The 17,417-nt window shown below is 42.8% G+C and overlaps 1 protein-coding gene across 2 annotated transcripts; it reads right to left on the bottom strand.

The window, feature by feature from the left end:
• Positions 1-1,006: 1,006 nt before the first annotated feature.
• spast (spastin) lies at positions 1,007-17,375 on the bottom strand. 2 transcript variants are annotated; one of them, XM_072657752.1, is made up of 17 exons: positions 16,869-17,375; positions 13,448-13,531; positions 13,243-13,326; positions 10,331-10,411; positions 9,921-10,060; positions 9,587-9,735; positions 9,301-9,394; positions 8,460-8,534; positions 8,196-8,267; positions 7,878-7,953; positions 7,617-7,708; positions 6,766-6,845; positions 6,515-6,557; positions 6,341-6,420; positions 6,061-6,131; positions 5,260-5,300; positions 1,007-4,004 (listed from the first exon to the last, which is right to left on the bottom strand). In XM_072657752.1, the coding sequence occupies exons 1-17, from the start codon at positions 17,197-17,199 to the stop codon at positions 3,882-3,884; spliced, it is 1,716 nt and encodes a 571-aa protein (XP_072513853.1). In that variant the 5' UTR covers positions 17,200-17,375; the 3' UTR covers positions 1,007-3,881. The 2 variants fall into 2 exon arrangements, with proteins under 2 accessions (XP_072513853.1, XP_072513854.1); XM_072657753.1 differs by lacking the exon at positions 10,331-10,411.
• Between the last annotated feature and the right edge of the window lie 42 nt (positions 17,376-17,417).

A 17,417-nucleotide genomic window follows, 5' to 3' on the forward strand; every position in this document is an offset into this window, starting at 1 on the left:
CCCATAACACTGAGTAGCTCCCCCTTCTGCTGCCTCAACACATCTGACTATTCGAGGCATGGACTCAGCAAGACCTCTTAAGTTGTCCTGCTGTGGTGTCTGGCACCAAAACTAATGTTAGCAGCGGCTCCTTTAAGCCCTGTACCATGAGCATCAATCAGCCTGCTGACCCTGTCGCCAGTTCACCGCTTGTCCTTCCTTGGAGCACCTCCGTAGGTACAGACCACCGCATACCGGAAACCCCCCCACAAGAGCTGCCTGATGTTTTGGAGATGTTCTGACCCGTCGTTGAGAACATCACAGTTTGGTTCACCTTCAGGAACCAACCAACGTATGAAGATCCCACCCCCTGCCAGGAGCCACTGTAGAAGAAGATGATCAGTGTTTCCACCTCAGCTGTCAGAGGTACTAATGTTATGGCTGATCGGTGTTAGTTTTGACTGGGGAGTGAAGATGCACCATTTCTTTGAGGGTTCTGTAATAAAGGCAATGGTTCTATATAGAACCATGAACAAAAAAGGACATGTCGAAGAACCCTTTTAAGGTTCTGCATAGATTTTCTTTAATGCTAAGAACATATGCTTTGGAACGTTATGTATGTATAAAATATTACTTCTAATAATAGTAATGATTTAATTTATTACGATATTTAATGTAACATTTATATAATAATTGGATTCATTATTTTTATTATTACTATTATACAGTCACATGATGCTGTATCCATAACATAGGCCCCTCCCCTTCCTCTTCCCCTTAACACATAAAATTTTGTGGCAGTAAATACACACACACACACGAATTGGGATAGTAAGACCTCTTGGTCCCAAGCTTGCTTCTCTAACCTCTAGGTCACGGCTGCCCCATATACATATGATATAGAGGATTTTACACCATCATACTCTTCTGTACCAATTTCTCCACACCATACTGAAACTATTACACACACACACACACACACACACACACACACACACACACAGGTAGAACAAACTACTAAACGGGAACCGGTGAGCAATGTCTTTATTACAGCTCCACTCCAATTATATACAAATCAAAACCAGTGTCTTAAAGACAACACAGCACACCTGCATTCAATTAAACCACTTGAAAGTTCACACACACACACACACACACACACACACACACATCCTGAGGGCAAATACAACTCCATGCTTTCTTTACTACTCTTTCTTTAACCCATCACTACAGTAACCTCCAGTCTACTTGTCTACTTGTCTTGTGGGTCTGCTGCCCTCTGCTGGTCATCAGCAGGGAAAGCACCAGAAGGCCTGGAGTTACAGACCAAGCTATTTTATTTAAAAAAAAAAAAATTTTTTAAAAAGAAAGAAAAACACAGACCAGTTCAAATGATCATCAGTTGATTCATCAGTAAGATTTCTTTTTTAAACACTGAGGTTTTAGAAAAGACAGAACTTGCTCTAATCTCCTCCACAGACACACGAGTGCTGTTCTACACCACAGGTATAAAACAGTCACACACTGGAGTCCTGAGATGTGTTAAAGGCTCGAAGAAAAGTGAAGAGTGAAGTGAGCACAAACCCAAACCTTAGAATGGGTCAGAACTAGAGACGACACAGCGGTAGGAGTGAAGACATCAGGCCATCAGCTCAGGAAATGCTGGAGTGGACGATCAGAAGAAAAACAGGGAGCGCGCACTAGAGATTTGAGCTATATACAGATATAGCCAAATATATACAGAGAGATTTTTATATTAGGGCTGCACAATAGATCAACACGCAGATGCAGGATAGTGACGTCACAGGATTCGCAATGTCACATAAGGCAAATTCAATCAAACCGCATGATTTTTTAATTTTATTTAATTTTTTTTTGCTGCTTGATTTGCTTGAGTCAGAGTATATTTACCCAGTATCCTTAATTTTCCTAGAGAACATTAGTAATGTTGTGACCTGCTGGATTGATGATCTGGCAGAAAGTCCTGTATTTTTGTAGTATTGCTATATATATATATATATATGTAGATATAGATAGATATATTTTTATTATATATATGTATATTTTTTTCTTTTAATATATTTATTAATATATTAAATATATAAAATATACAAAATATCGCCACGTCAGTCTTTTTCCAATATTGTGCAGCCGTACATGTTGAATCATGCAGTTCTGGTGGAAATTCCTGTATCATTTATTAATATTGCAGGGGGGAAAAATTATATTTATATAATTTATACAAAACAATAAAATTTAATTAATTAACAATTATTATTATTATTATTATTATTATATAGCATTCTGCTATTGATAAGTCAAATATTTTTTTCCCGGTACTACATAGAACACTTTTTGCTAATAGTGTGTTTTGAAATGGTACCTTCTGTCTGTAAAGCACTTTCACCTGCTGCCTGCTGGTGTATGAAAAGGTCTTTATGAATGTATGATAATAATAAATGATTATTATTATTATTGTTATTATTATTATTATTATTATTAACTACAAAGGCTTTTCTGTTAAATAAGGGAAATCTCTGCTAACATGGTTTTAAGTTTATTGCACTCCTAACAAATCTACACTGATGTGGCGTGTGAGAGGTTCCAGCATGAGGACATTCAGTAAAATAAATGACCAAATGATGTCACAGCATCTCTAGTTCTAACCGCTTCTACCACTCGAGCTTTAATACAGATCCAGGTAAATTACTCCGACATCCCGTCCCATAATCAGCAGAGTTAGCAAACGATCAACAGCTTCATGATGACAGGAGGAACCTGGGGAACGTCGCGGGGAAGCTAAGGCACAGTCTCTCGCTCAGTGCAGAATCACTGGGCTTCAAACAGGAGGTACTGCTGGAGGTGGGATGGAGGTCATGGTGCAGGGAGGGGCAACTTTGGCTTGAGCTGGGGGGGAGGGGGGAGTACTCCAACATTTCTCCACCTAATCTCTACTCTATCAGGTGCATCTGTGTAGGAAACACTGACTGAGCTTTTTTCTTTTAATAATATGATGTCCAAATGTTTGTGGACACCTGCTAATAAATGCATTCAGCTACTTTTACTACGTTGCACCCATTGCTGACAGAGATGTGCAAATGCACGCAGACACACAGCTTGTCTAGTCCCTGTAGAAAAGAAGTACTGCCAATAGAATAGGACTCCCTGGAGCAGATAAACATCATGAGCCTATTGGCACCATGCTGCTGCCTAACGCCAGTCGTAGGGTAGAGGGGTATAAAGCCCCCCAGTATTGAGCTGTGGAGCAGTGGAAGAACTGTGTTCACTGGAATGATGGATGTTGCTCCATCCTATACTAAGCCATGGTTGGTGATAATCGACCACCTGACAGATGCAGCAGATTTGGAAAATCACTCCTTAAGTGTTCCTCCAAGAGGCAAGTTTGAGAACATTTCCCATAATGCATCAGGTTCAGGTTCTGTGACTAACTGTTCCCTCAACGTCCAGCGAGAACAAAATCCAGGACGGGAACCTGTAGGTCCAGATTTCATGACCTGGGTTCTACAGCATCGCTCGAAGAACCCTCTGTCTTACCTTTATTGTTTAAGAGAGCAGAGAAAGTCATTTCTACAATAATCACAGTGGGTCTGGACCCGTACCCCTCCAAATCTGTTCCAGCAGTGACGACTCCACCACCGGACCCCTTTTTAACAGCCTCTCCTGCAGTGGTTCCCAAACCAAGCAGAATCAACGCTTCATTCATTCACATCAGTTCATGCATCCAAAACAAGCTCAGGACGTTCCGGCCGGACACCACCGTGTCCTCAGACAGAGCGGTCACCAGGGGCTCCTCATGAGAGCTAAAAAAATATCCAAGTGCTTTTCTTGGTAGAAACAAGTTCTCCTCCAAAAGTGTCCCAACTCCTCCGGTCCACAGCGCGTCATACGGTCGTGTCTCCGTACTCCCGGTTCCAGCGGACGTACTGATCCAGTGTCTGAGGACTCACACTCTTCTTAATTTTCTTCAAAGAATCCAAGAAATCAGAGACGCCTATATTCCTCATCTGAGAGAGAGAACGTGAGAGAGAGAACGAACGAGAGTGAGAGAACGAGAGAGAGACAGAGAAAACGAGAGACAGAGAAAACAAGAGACAGAGAGAGAGAGAGAGAGAGAGAGAGAGAGAGAGAGACAGAGAGAGAGACAGAGAGAGAGAGAGAGAGAGACAGACAGACAGAGAGACAGAGAGAGAGAGAGAGACAGAGAGACAGAGAGAGAGACAGAGAGACAGAGGGAGAGACAGAGAGACAGAGAGACAGAGGGAGAGACAGAGACAGAGAGAGAGACAGAGGGAGAGAGAGAGACAGAGATATTTAACACTGAATAGAGAAATTAATTCCACTGAATATCTGGAGATTTAGCTGCACATCTGCTTTTGCCAGAAACTCTGAGCTTTGGGGGACTTTCCAGCAAGACAGAGCTCAAACACACACATCAGTCTCCACACAGAAACACACACATCAGTCTCCACACAGAAACACACACATCAGTCTCCACACAGAAACAGTCTCCACCACTGTGTTCTCCAAATGGGACCCAACTGAAATTCTGTGGTGTGTCTAAGAGGGTCCATTAAGTGCAGATACAAGAAAAATTAAAGCACTGGAACTGTTCCGCATGGACGAGCGGGATACTTTTCTAATACAATTAATAACCAGAGTAAAGGTTTGAATAATATGAATAACCCAAATTAGGTAAAACTATCCAAAAACATATCAAATTTGTTTATATAATAAACTGTTAAATAAAACACAGTTCTAATAAAATTAACAACCAAAATAAAGTTCTACTAAATATATAAAATAACAGTAATACTACTAACTATGTAGAATGTCCAGAATGATGTTCTAATAAAATGAAAAATCTAAATTAATGTCCAGAAGGAAGTTCTACAAAACTGTGTTCAGGATGAAGCTGTAATAAAAAGAGCATTAACAACTAAGTTCTAATGAAAAGGAATAACCAAAACAAAGTCCTGGTTAAAAAAATAATGTCCAGAATAAATATATTCATTTATTCAACAATAAACATTCAGGATAACGTTCTAATGAAATGAAGTCCTTATAATAAATAAATATCCAGAATGTAGATCTAAGATGAATAATTAATAATTATTAAAGAAATGAATTGTCCAGAAGGTCTCAAAATCCACACCGAAAAGCTGCAGGAACTCATGACCAAGGTATTTCCTCCACTGTGTCTCCAAATACGAACCCAATTTAAAACCAACTGAAAGGAAGAAAGCAGAATCAAATCTGTACCTCGTTTGCAGCCATGTTCCTAACTTGCTCTGGTCTCAGCTCTGTGAACAGAAATGAAATCATATATTTACAATCACTCTTCCCAATACTGCAGTCAAATAATTCTAATTTGTCAGTCCTGCTTAACATTAGCATTAATATCCAGTATGAAGCTCTAATAGCATTAATATCCAGTATGAAGGTCTAATAGCATTAATATCCAGTATGAAGGTCTAATAGCATTAATATCCAGTATGAAGCTCTAATAGCATTAATATCCAGTATGAAGTTCTAATAGCATTATTATCCAGTATGAAGCTCTAATAGCATTATTATCCAGTATGAAGCTCTGATAACATTAATATCCAGTATGAAGCTCTAATAACATTAATATCCAGTATGAGGCTCTAATAGCATTATTATCCAGTATGAAGTTCTAATAACATTAATATCCAGTATGAAGCTCTGATAACATTAATATCCAGTATGAAGCTCTGATAACATTAATATCCAGTATGAAGCTCTGATAACATTAATATCCAGTATGAAGCTCTAATAACATTCATATCCAGTATGAAGCTCTGATAACATTAATATCCAGTATGAAGCTCTAATAGCATTAATATCCAGAATGTGTTTCAGAAGTGAAAAACAAACAGAAAATCTCAAAATACCAAGGTAAAACATAATTACGGTAAAAACATGTTCAGGCATGTTCTAAAACCACCATGTAGAGAAACCCTGTTCAGTACTGCAGGATTTGGATGATAAGCCATGTATAAAAAATTAAATTCCATAAAGAGAAAGTATCATGAATCTCACCTCGTATGGGTCCAAGTGCAGCATCTTTAGCCAAGGAGGTCAGATCACTGCCTGAGTAACCATCAGTCATCCTACACACACACACACACACACACACACACACACACACACACACACACACACACACACACACACACACACACACACACACACACACACACACACACACACAATAGAAAAATAGAAGGATCTCCATTATAAACTACAGTAGGTGGACTGAATGTCAATTGACCGACAGATGTGTGTGTGTGTGTGTGTGTGTGTGTGTGTGCGCGCTCACCTGGCTAGCTGACTCAGCTCTTTCTGGGTCAGTGGGTTCCCATGTTTCCCCAGGAGATTCTTCAGCAGCTTCAAGCGAGTCTGAGAGAAACACAGCTCACACAGTCAGACTGAACACCCTCATCTCAACAAACACCAACATCTTAAAGAATGAAAGACTCAGCGCTTGACCTACCTCCTCTGTGGGCAAAGTCACGTAAATACGCTTGGCAAAGCGCCTGCAGATCAGACAAACACAGACATCAGACTCTACACCGACTGCCAGCTTCATTTAATAATAATAATAATAATAAGCCCCTCCCCTGCATTCAGCATTTCAGCTGATATTGCCCCAGTGCCCATATGCCCACCCATACTGACATGCCATCTCCAGTAGGCAGGCAGGTGTTTCTAATAAACTGGCCACAAGCATAAATCTAATCTAACCTCAGCACGGCCTCGTCCAGCTCCTGAGGTCTGTTAGTGGCTCCCATTACCAACACTCGGTCATCACCGCCTGACTGCACCTACAAGCATACGGTCATCTTAGTCTCAGAGAGACAAATCACACTCATACATGCACTATATGGCCAAAAGTTTGTGGACACATTTTCTAATGGGTGAGTTCGGCTATATGATCTCCACAGATGTTTGGGCTGTGGAGCCGTGGAGCTGCGTTCTCTGGAGCGATGGAGCTCCATCCAGTGGAGTGGGAGCACGAATCACACTAAACACCATCAGTGTTGACTAGTTGCAACATGATGCACCTGAACGCAACCAAATCCTCACAGCAATGTTCCGACGTCCGCAAATAGAGGCTGTTACAGCAGTAAAGGGGGGATGAATCCTCTATCAATACCCTTGATGTAGAAGAAACAGTAAAAACAGGTGTCCAGAAACTTTTGGCCATGTAGTGCACATCCAGCTGAACAAGAAATGATAAGAGTAGACTTTTAGTGCAAGAGAGAAAATGAGAGTGTGAAAGCGCGCGAGAGAGAGAGCGGGTAGAAGAGTGAGAGCGAGTGAAAGGAGTGTGTGAGGGAGAAAGTAAGGCGAGTGAGAGAGAAAGAGAGAAAGAGAGCACAAGAACACTGCGAGAGAATGCGAGAGTAAAAGAGAACAAGAGAAAGTGCAAGAAAGGAAGAGACTGTGTGAGAGAGGGTAAAAGAGCGAGAGTGAGCAAAAAAAAAAAAAAAAAAAAAAAAAAAAAGTGAGAGCAAAAGAGTGAGAGAGTGTAAGTAAGAGAGCGCAAGAGCGTGCAAGACAGAAGGCGCGAGAGAGAAAAGCTAAGATCATACTCCATCAAACTGGATGAGGAATTCAGTCTTCAGTCTCCTGCTGGCATCATGCTCCCCTTCTCTTCTCTCACACAGCAGACTGTCTATTTCATCTATACACACACACACACACACACACACACACACACACACACACAAATGAAAGGTGTTCCACACACACACACACACACACACACAAATATGAGCATTGTAATACATAAAGGCTCTGAGGGGTCAGTGTTTATTTACACAGTCATATATAGGACATATCTCTGTTCTCACCAATGAAGATGATTGATGGCTGTAGCTCCCTAGCAACAGCAAACAGTGCTCGGACTAGTTTCTCACCTTCACCGACCTACACACACACACACACACACACACACACACTTTTCTGGTCATCACCTGGAGGAGCTGTATGCATCAATACAAATCTTTAACAAATATTAAAGCAATGCATCGTCTACAGCAGCATGCAGTGACCAGGGGTGTCCAAACTTCTGCATGCCACTGTGTAACATCAGCCAGCGGGACTAACGCTACACTCGGTGATGGTAGTCGACTGAACGACTGAACGACACAGGCAAATTAATTACTCACATATTTCGAGGTCAGGCTGGCGGCACTGATGTTGAAAAAGGTGGCATTGGATTCCATGGCAACTGCTTTGGCCTACAGGATACAAGCAAACACACACACACACACACACACACACACACACACACACACACACACAAGACAGTTGTGATACGCCTATTAAAAAAAGATGACAATCCCACATATGAGCACTACAGGACTGTCTGACCAATCAAACAACACTAGCTCTAGGAATGCTGGATTTTGATTGGTGCTTTGGTTTCATACCAGCATGGTCTTGCCGTTGCCGGGGGGGCCGAACAGGAGGAGGCCTCTGGCGGGAGCCCTGAGCCCTGTGAAGAGCTACAACACCAACAAACAAACCAATGAGACGGCAGAGAAAAGCGATGCTCGGCGAGGGAACTGTGCTGTTACAGGCCGGTCATGTGGGAGGCCGGAGGTCGCGGCCCGTTTAGGGTGGATAAATATTAGTGGTGTAGCCGATCACGCAGAGCTGCAGTGAACTTAGAGCTGCTGTGAGACACGTCAAAATAAAAGTCACTAATACGAACGAAAAAAACAGGCTGTGTCAAAAATAAAAGTCACTAATACAAAAACAGACAGGCTGTCAAAATATAAGTCACTAACAAAAACAGATAGGCTGACAAAATATAAGTCACTAACAAAAACAGGCTGTGTCAAAATAAGTCACTAATAGGAACGAAAAAATGCCTGTCAATGCCTTGTCACTAACACAAAAACTGACTGTCAAAATAAAAGTCACTAACACAAAAACTGACTGTCAAAATAAAAGTCACTAATGCGATGGAAAAACAGGCCGCACAAACGAACAGACTGTCAAAATAAAAGTCACTAATACAAATTCCAAAAGGCAGCGTCAAAAATAAAAGTCACTAATACAAGGCAAAGCCGTAACAAATTAGTGTCTCACATTTGTTTCCCTTTTTTTCTTCTAACAGAGCCCAAAAAATAGATCAGTAACTCAAAAACTGTGATCTGATCAGAACCATGTTATACCAATATTAAATACTAATCATATTAATCAGGCCAAGTTGGATTATGCATTCTAAAAAAAATGAAGAATGATTTCAGGTGGAGATGGACGGACCTCTGGCCGCAGCGCCGGCAGGATTACAATCTCCTGTAGAGCCTGCTTCGCCAAATCCTGTCCCGCTACGTCTTCAAACTTCACCTCTGAACCACTGCAACACACACACACACACATACACACACAGTGTTAGGCATTGCAGGCACTTATAGTGACTTGAAGCCTAAAAATGTATTATTTAAATATTGTTATTATTAAAAAACGTGTGAGGAAAGGCACAAAGTGATCCATTTTCCATGACTCAGCATTTGCCGTTTGCTCACAGCACCACTCGTCTCGGTCTCACCTGTCCACGATCTCGTTGAGGATGAGGCTGGCCAGTCTGCTGTCCACATTTTTAAAGTTCTTCATGTCTCTTTTCCTCTGTGGAGCAGAAGAGGGAGCACCAGCGGCCTTAACATTCCCTCTGCCACCACCACTACGACCAGCTGCAGCCTGACACACACACACACACACACACACACACACACATATATATATACACATTACCAAAACCACCTAATAATCATTTGGTCTTTTTTTTCTTGAAATAAAACACACACACACACACACACACACACACACACACACACACACACACACACACACACACACACACGAGAGCGGTGTTCAGTTGTTACTTTGTTTTGTTGACCGGTTCGGCCGATCGCTCCTGCAGATGGTGCACTGAAGCTGGGTACACGCTGGGGGGCACTGGAGGGTCTCGGAGGCTGTTTCACTTTTGGAGTCAAATCTCTCTTCTTCGGAACGGCACCACTTGCTGCAACACACACACACACACACACACACACACACACACACACACACAGTCTGAGCATTGACTTTTATGCATTTAATGCATAAAACATGCTGTAAAAATATGTCTTATTGTTATTGTTGGTGTAAAACTATTTGGGAGACTTTCATAAAATGGTAAATAAAAGGTTTCATTAAGAACCCACACCCCCCACTCCCTCCCCCGAGGTTAAAATGCTTTAGTGGTTTTATGTGAGCGGCTGACCACTGAGGTTCAGCTTTGCCGTTCACCCACCTGACCGCAGGCTGCCATTGGAGAGAGGCTGGTCAGAGCTGTGAGTGTAAACAGTGCGCTGAGAGTCTGGCCGCAGCTTAGCTTCACCACAACCAAACAGAAATACAGAGCGCGAGAGAGAGAGAGAGAGAGAGAGAGAGAGAGAGAGAGAGAGAGAGAGAGAGAGAGAGAGAGAGAGAGAGTAAAAATAAACCAAATCCACCAAATAAAAATAAATAAATAAATAAAATTAAATAAAGAATAAATATATATATATACAGTCATGCCCGAAAGTATTCATACCCCTGGCAAAGTTTGACTTAAATTTACTTTTATTTAACCAGAAGTTATATTTTTGCCTTGAAACGACACAGGCATCTCCCAGGAGATAACACGATGATGTACAAGAGGCATCATTGTGGGAAAAAGTATTTCTCAGCTTTTATACACATTTGAACAAAAAGTGGCATGTCCAAAATTATTCATACCCTTTGAAAACTGTCACAGTAAATGGGAAAATCCAAAGTTCTATACCATTCCAAATAGTCCAAGCTGTTTTAAAGCATCCTAATTACCCTGATTCATTGGGAACAGCTGTTTTAATCAACTCAACAGGAGAAAAACAGCAGCTCTCTGCAGTTGGTTTGTGGACAGTCATGGCTAAGACAAAGGAGCTCACTAAGGACCTGCGGCTGTGCATTGTGGCCGCTCACAAGTCAGGAAAGGGCTATAAAGCCATATCAAAATGTTTTCAAGTTCCAGTGGCTACAGTGCAAAGTATTATTAAAAAATACAAGAAGTTCTGCACTGTGGAAAATCTCAGAAGATGTGGTCGGAAGCCAAAAGTGACACCTGTGCTGGCCAGGAGAATAGTGAGAGAGGTGAAGAAAAATCCAAGGATCACCACCAAGGCCACCCTGGTGAATCTGGACTCTGCTGGTGGCGACATCTCAAGGCAGACAGTTCAACGGACACTGCACACTGCTGGGTTCCACGGACGCAGGCCAAGGAGGACACCACTTCTCCAGAAAAGGCACACAAAAGCCCGCTTGACCTTTGCAAATGCTCATCTGGACAAAGAAGAAGACTTCTGGTGTTCTGTTTTATGGTCAGATGAAACAAAAATTGAATTGTTTGGCCACAATGAAGTATGCACCATTTGGCGTAAAAAAGGAGAAGCCTTCAACCCTAAGAACACCATCCCCACTGTCAAACATGGTGGTGGGAACCTAATGTTTTGGGGGTGTTTTTCAGCCAGGGAACTTGATCGCAGTAAATGGCACCATGGAAAAAGAGCAATACATCAAGATTCTCAACAACAACATCAGGCAGTCTGCAGAGAAACTTGGCCTTGGGAACCGGTGGACATTTCAGCACGACAACGACCCAAAACACACAGCCAAAGTGGTGAAGAAATGGTTAGCAGACAAAAACATTAATGTTTTGCAGTGGCCCAGCCAGAGTCCTGACTTAAATCCAATTGAGAATCTGTGGAGGGAGCTAAAGATCAGGGTGATGGCAAGGAGACCCTCGAACCTCAAAGAGTTGGAGCTCATCACTAAAGATGAATGGGCAAAAATACCAGTGGAGACATGCAAAAAGCTGGTCAGCAACAGGAAGCGTTTGATTGCTGTAATAGCCAATAAAGGCTTTTCTATTAATTATTGAGAAGGGTATGAATAATTTTGGACATGCCACTTTTTGTTCAAATGTGTATAAAAGCTGAGAAATATTTTTTCCCACAATGATGCCTCTTCTACATCATCGTGTTATCTCCTGGGAGATGCCTGTGTCGTTTCAAGGCAAAAATATAACTTCTGGTTAAATAAAAGTAAATTTAAGTCAAACTTTGCCAGGGGTATGAATACTTTCGGGCATGACTGTATATATATATATATGGAAAAAATTAAACCGAAACGAACAGGAAACACAGTGTCAACCAAAAACAACAGCTCTCACACACACACACACACGCGCACACACGCACACACACAGATGTTCAGCAGCTGCTCACAGTAAACCAGTGTATGACTGATATTAAAGCGAGACAGTTTTTTGCCGGCTGATCATTTTCAGATAAAACGGAAAATGTAATGATTATCAGTCTGATACTGAAATTACAGCTAATTATTACATCCATGATCCAGAATACATGTTTTGTTTTGTTTTTGTTTTTTTTACAAATTTTTGATAATAATAATAATAAATAATAATAATGATTTATCATCATTTGTTTGTTTGTGTTTGTTTTTTTTTTGTTTTTTTTGTACCATTCAAACAGCACAGCATCAATACTGAACTTGCTGGAACCTCAGATCTGTGGTGCTTTTCCTCCTTTAAGTGAACAGCCAGGACAAACACATCAAAACAGCTGCTAATCATCAGTGTGTGCACGTGAGCTGTTCCTTCTGGACGTCAGTGCATTTTGCCCAGCAAATCAAACAGAGTGAGGACATCAAGCACATCTTAACCCCCCCGAGCCACCCAGTCAGAAAACATGTGTGTGTATGTATGTATGTATATAACCCTAATATAAATATATATATATATATATATATATATATATATATATATATATATATATATATATATATATATATATATATATATATATACACACACACACAACAACCCTGTGTAATTAGGGGATGTGTGTGTGTGTGTGTGCAAGTCAAACCTCAATCCTCTCCATCACTGATTTACAAAGACGCCATGACTCACAGTGGCTCTGAGGTTTAGGATGGCATAAAGTTCCTGATTTGCCATGAAAAGACAAAGAAGAAGCGAGCCGAGCCTCTGCGCATGAATTATGGCGCTGGTGTTATGATGTGGGTTAAATGAAACTCATCGACCCCTTTGTAAGGTTTCAGGAATATCGTGTAAACGCGATTTTTGGGACTTTTGTAGACAACCCCTGCAGCTGAAGAGCTTACCCAGCAGTTCTAACCGATCTTTGGCCATGGTCAGGTTAGTGGACATCTTCGTCTGTAGCCGTCTGGCTCTCTCCGATTTCTCCCCTGAAGCAGAAAGCAGGTCAGCGTTACAGGCAGTGTGGTGCGGTGTGATCACAGAAGACGCTTGTGAACAGAGCTCGTTCAAACTGTGGGGAAACTGAGCAAGTGAGGAAGGTCAACTCACCAGTGCCTGTGACCTGAATGGAGATGCCCCTCTCCAGCTCAGTGATGCCCTTGCGGTACCACTCTACCGCCTGCTCCTTGTGTCCTGTAACACCACATTCACACACAGTCAGTGGTAGATTTTATTGTGGTAGATGCATGTCGCCAACCTTTTATGGTGTGCGTGCGAGCGCGCACACACACACACACACACACACACACACACACACACACACACACACACACACACACACACACACACACACACACACACACACACACACACTATGGGGAGTCCCAGTGCTGCTCTATGAGATTTGAAAACTGCATGGAGTCAGCAGGAAATAACAGCAGCTCTTCCAACATGGCTAATGCTACTCCGCCAGTCTGACCAGTAACTTTGACAATTAACTTGTGAACTGGCCAGTGTAAACACCAGGTTGTATAAAGCAACTGGTCAGTGTTACTGGTAATCTGGTCAGCATAGGCCAGTAACTTGTGTAATGTTACAGGTAAACTGGCCAGTATAATTAATAATCTGGCCGTTTTAACTGGTAATCTGATCATCATAACTGGAAACTTCTATAATGTAACTTGTATATTGGCCAGCATAACTGGTAATCTGGCCAGCATAACTGGTAATCTGGCCAGCATAACTGGTATTTCTTCATGATTTGCCCAGCAGTGGTCACTGGGATATCCACACACCCTGTAGCCTTTTCTGAAATTTCTGTATATAGAACGTTCTTTGGCCTCAAGCGCCATCAGATTCACAGTCTGACCACCATCTCCACAACCTTCAAACTACAGAGCTCCAGAAACAGAATTCATATACTGCTCCCTTCCAACACCACACTATCTCTGATACTGCCAAACCAACAGAGAGACGGGCCTATTCATCCAGTCCAGCAACCGCAGATTTGCAAAGCACACGGCTCTTCCCCTCCCCTGAGCCAGATGGTGTTCGCGATAAGCGCCGATTCACTCTCGACCAGTGCAGGGAGGAGCAGAGGTCAGGACTGTGGTGTGTTAAAAGTAGTCCAGCACTGGGGAATGAGGAGACAGTGTGTAAGATGTTATGTGAGCAATCAATAGCCTAATTATTGTGTTCTAGGTCACTGGGTCCTGGAATTTCCTTTTCCGCAGGGCATGGGCACGAGTTCTCCTATAAACAGCACCTTCATTCAAACTGTACATGTTTTTCAACCATATCTGCATGGTTCATCACCTACAAATCGATTATCCACCTCAGTCTACAAGTCTTTTGGACAGCAAGGGTCTCCTCCTGGCACAAATCCAACTTCTTTGGTCTCATCATCAGTGCTGCTCCACAGCTCTCAATGCTGGGGGGGCTTTATACCCCTCTAGTCCACGCCGGGCAATATTTGGCAGCATGGTGCCAATAGGCTCATAGTGATCCGCAACCTCAAGCAGACGAATGCATTTATTAGAAATGGCGTCCGCAAACATTAGGACAAATCTATAAACGCTTCCAGCACTGTGACCCAGAGCTAACCACGCTAACCAGGGAAAGAGGGGCCACATTTTCCACTCCACTGCTGATCAGGACAATCACTGTCATTCTGCATCAGCACCAACCAGCTCTATTGATCCCCTGGCTCACATGCACCACCCCCACCACCCTTGTGGACCCTATGCACTCCTCTCAGCTCTGATCTAGGGTCAGAGTTAGTGTAGGTAATGGAGATGGGTAAAGCTGGAGGGGGGTGTCCAAATGTTTGTGGACACCCCTTCTAATGAATGCATTTAGCTACTTTAAGTTGCACCCATTGAAAAGGCAGACACACACATACAGCTTGTCGAGTCCCTGTAGAGAAGAAGTACTGCCAATAGAATAGGACTCTCTGGAGCAGATAAGCATCATGAACCTGTTGCTTAAGGCCGTGGACGTGGGCTAGAGGGGTGTAATGGATGCATGGATGGATGGATGGATGGATAGTGCTTTATCCAGTACTTTTGGGATGAGTTGGGGATGATGATGATGATCATGGTGGGGTGGTGCTCATTATCCAACATCCTGGCCTCGTTAATGCTCTTGCCACTGAATGCAATGAGATCCTCACAGCAATTCTCCTCCACAATCTAGCAGAAAGCCGCCTTCCCTGAACGGTAGAGACAGTTACTCCAGGCTTGACTTTTGGCTCATCCGGCTAACTGGGAATTCTCTGCAATATTCCCACAATGACCTCTGGCTTACATTATCTGATGAATTTCCCCACTGGACAGGCATGACTTCTTGCTTAGGTTAACTGGTTAAGTGTGAAATGTTAGGGGGATTTCCCTATGGGAAAGTCCTAACTCCCGGCATTAAAGTTATCTAGTCGACTGAAACATGTTAAGGGAATTTCCACACTAGATAAGCATGACTTCTAGCTTAAGTTATCTGGTTAAATAAGAAATCATTGTAAAATCCCCTGATTTGACAGTCAGGATGTCCGGCTTATCCGGTTAACCGAGGAGCACCAATGAAACTCCATTTCAGACAGACTGGATTACATTATCTGGTTAACTGAGACACCTGTATGATATCCTCATACTGGACCAGTTTAACATTGGGTTTAACCATCTGGTTAACTGAACAGGCTTAACATCTGGCTTAAGTTATCTGGTTAACTGAACAGCCTTAACGCCTGGCTTAAGTTATCTGGTTAACTGAACAGGCTTGACATCTGGCTTAAGTTATCTGGTTAACTGAACAGGCTTAACACCTGGCTTAAGTTAAGTTATCTGGTTAACTGAACAGGCTTAACACCTGGCTTAAGTTAAGTTATCTGGTTAACTGAACAGGCTTAACACCTGGCTTAAGTTATCTGGTTAACTGAACAGGCTTAACACCTGGCTTAAGTTATCTGGTTAACTGAACAGGCTTAACACCTGGCTTAAGTTAAGTTATCTGGTTAACTGAACAGGCTTAACACCTGGCTTAAGTTATCTGGTTAACTGAACAGGCTTAACACCTGGCTTAAGTTATCTGGTTAACTGAACAGGCTTAACACCTGGCTTAAGTTATCTGGTTAACTGAACAGGCTTGACACCTGGCTTAAGTTATCTGGTTAACTGAACAGCCTTGACATCTGGCTTAAGTTATCTGGTTAACTAAACAGGCTTAACACCTGGCTTAAGTTATCTGGTTAACTGAACAGGCTTAAGTTATCTGGTTAACTGAACAGGCTTAACACCTGGCTTAAGTTATCTGGTTAACTGAACAGGCTTGACACCTGGCTTAAGTTATCTGGTTAACTGAGGAAGGTTGATGGACCCTTGCTAAGGCCTGTCCAGTGGCATTTCCTGGTTGTTTGTTTACAAGAAGCAGAAGCAGCAGTGGAGGAGCTGAGCTATGGAAGAGGTGTAGCTACCAGACACCTCCAGACTCAGGGGGTCTGCAGACCGTCAGAGGGGTTTGAGGGGGTTTATTAACGCACCTTTCTCGTCCTCGTCGATGCCCACAGTGATGTACTCAAACGCCTGCTTGTGGTGGTTTCTGATCCGTTCACCTGTGGCATCGCGCTCCGCAGCACCAGGCTCGGTGGGTCGGGCCGCCATGGTCCGGGAGAACAGCCGATAGATCCCGAAAAGGAGCGGGTAGATCCAGGAGAAGAGCGGGTAGATCCAGGAGAAGAGCGAGTAGATCCAGGAGAAGAGCGGCCGAGCAGTGAGAGACAATCCCTGCCGGAGGGGAGAGACTGGATCACGGCAGGATGGAGGAGCGGAGCCGCGGAGGGACCTCGCTCTTCCTTCGGGCGCAGAGTTCATCCACCCGGCTCCACAGCTCCACAAACATACCTGGAGCGAAATGAAGGGAAAGTGTCACTCCGCTGTGAAACCGAATAAACACCCTCCGATCACTCCTGATCACTCCTGAGCACTCCTGAGCACTCCTGATCACTCCACTCTCTAATGTTGTTTGGGAGGAGACACACCGGAAGCACCGCCAGCTCCTGTATCGGAATGTAATGTGACGCAAGCGGAAA

The sequence above is a fragment of the Salminus brasiliensis genome, chromosome 15, assembly GCF_030463535.1.
Source record: "Salminus brasiliensis chromosome 15, fSalBra1.hap2, whole genome shotgun sequence".
Taxonomy (NCBI): domain Eukaryota; kingdom Metazoa; phylum Chordata; class Actinopteri; order Characiformes; family Bryconidae; genus Salminus; species Salminus brasiliensis.

Bases quoted from the DNA above. Each gene is read 5' to 3' on its own strand.
- spast (XM_072657752.1), bottom strand. From the start codon at position 17,199: ATGAACTCTGCGCCCGAAGGAAGAGCGAGGTCCCTCCGCGGCTCCGCT. The intron at 13,327-13,447 runs GTGAGTTGACCT...TTTCTGCTTCAG, and splicing joins CATTCAGGTCACAGGCACTG to GGGAGAAATCGGAGAGAGCC. The intron at 8,535-9,300 runs GTCCGTCCATCT...TTGGTGTTGTAG, and splicing joins TGCCGGCGCTGCGGCCAGAG to CTCTTCACAGGGCTCAGGGC.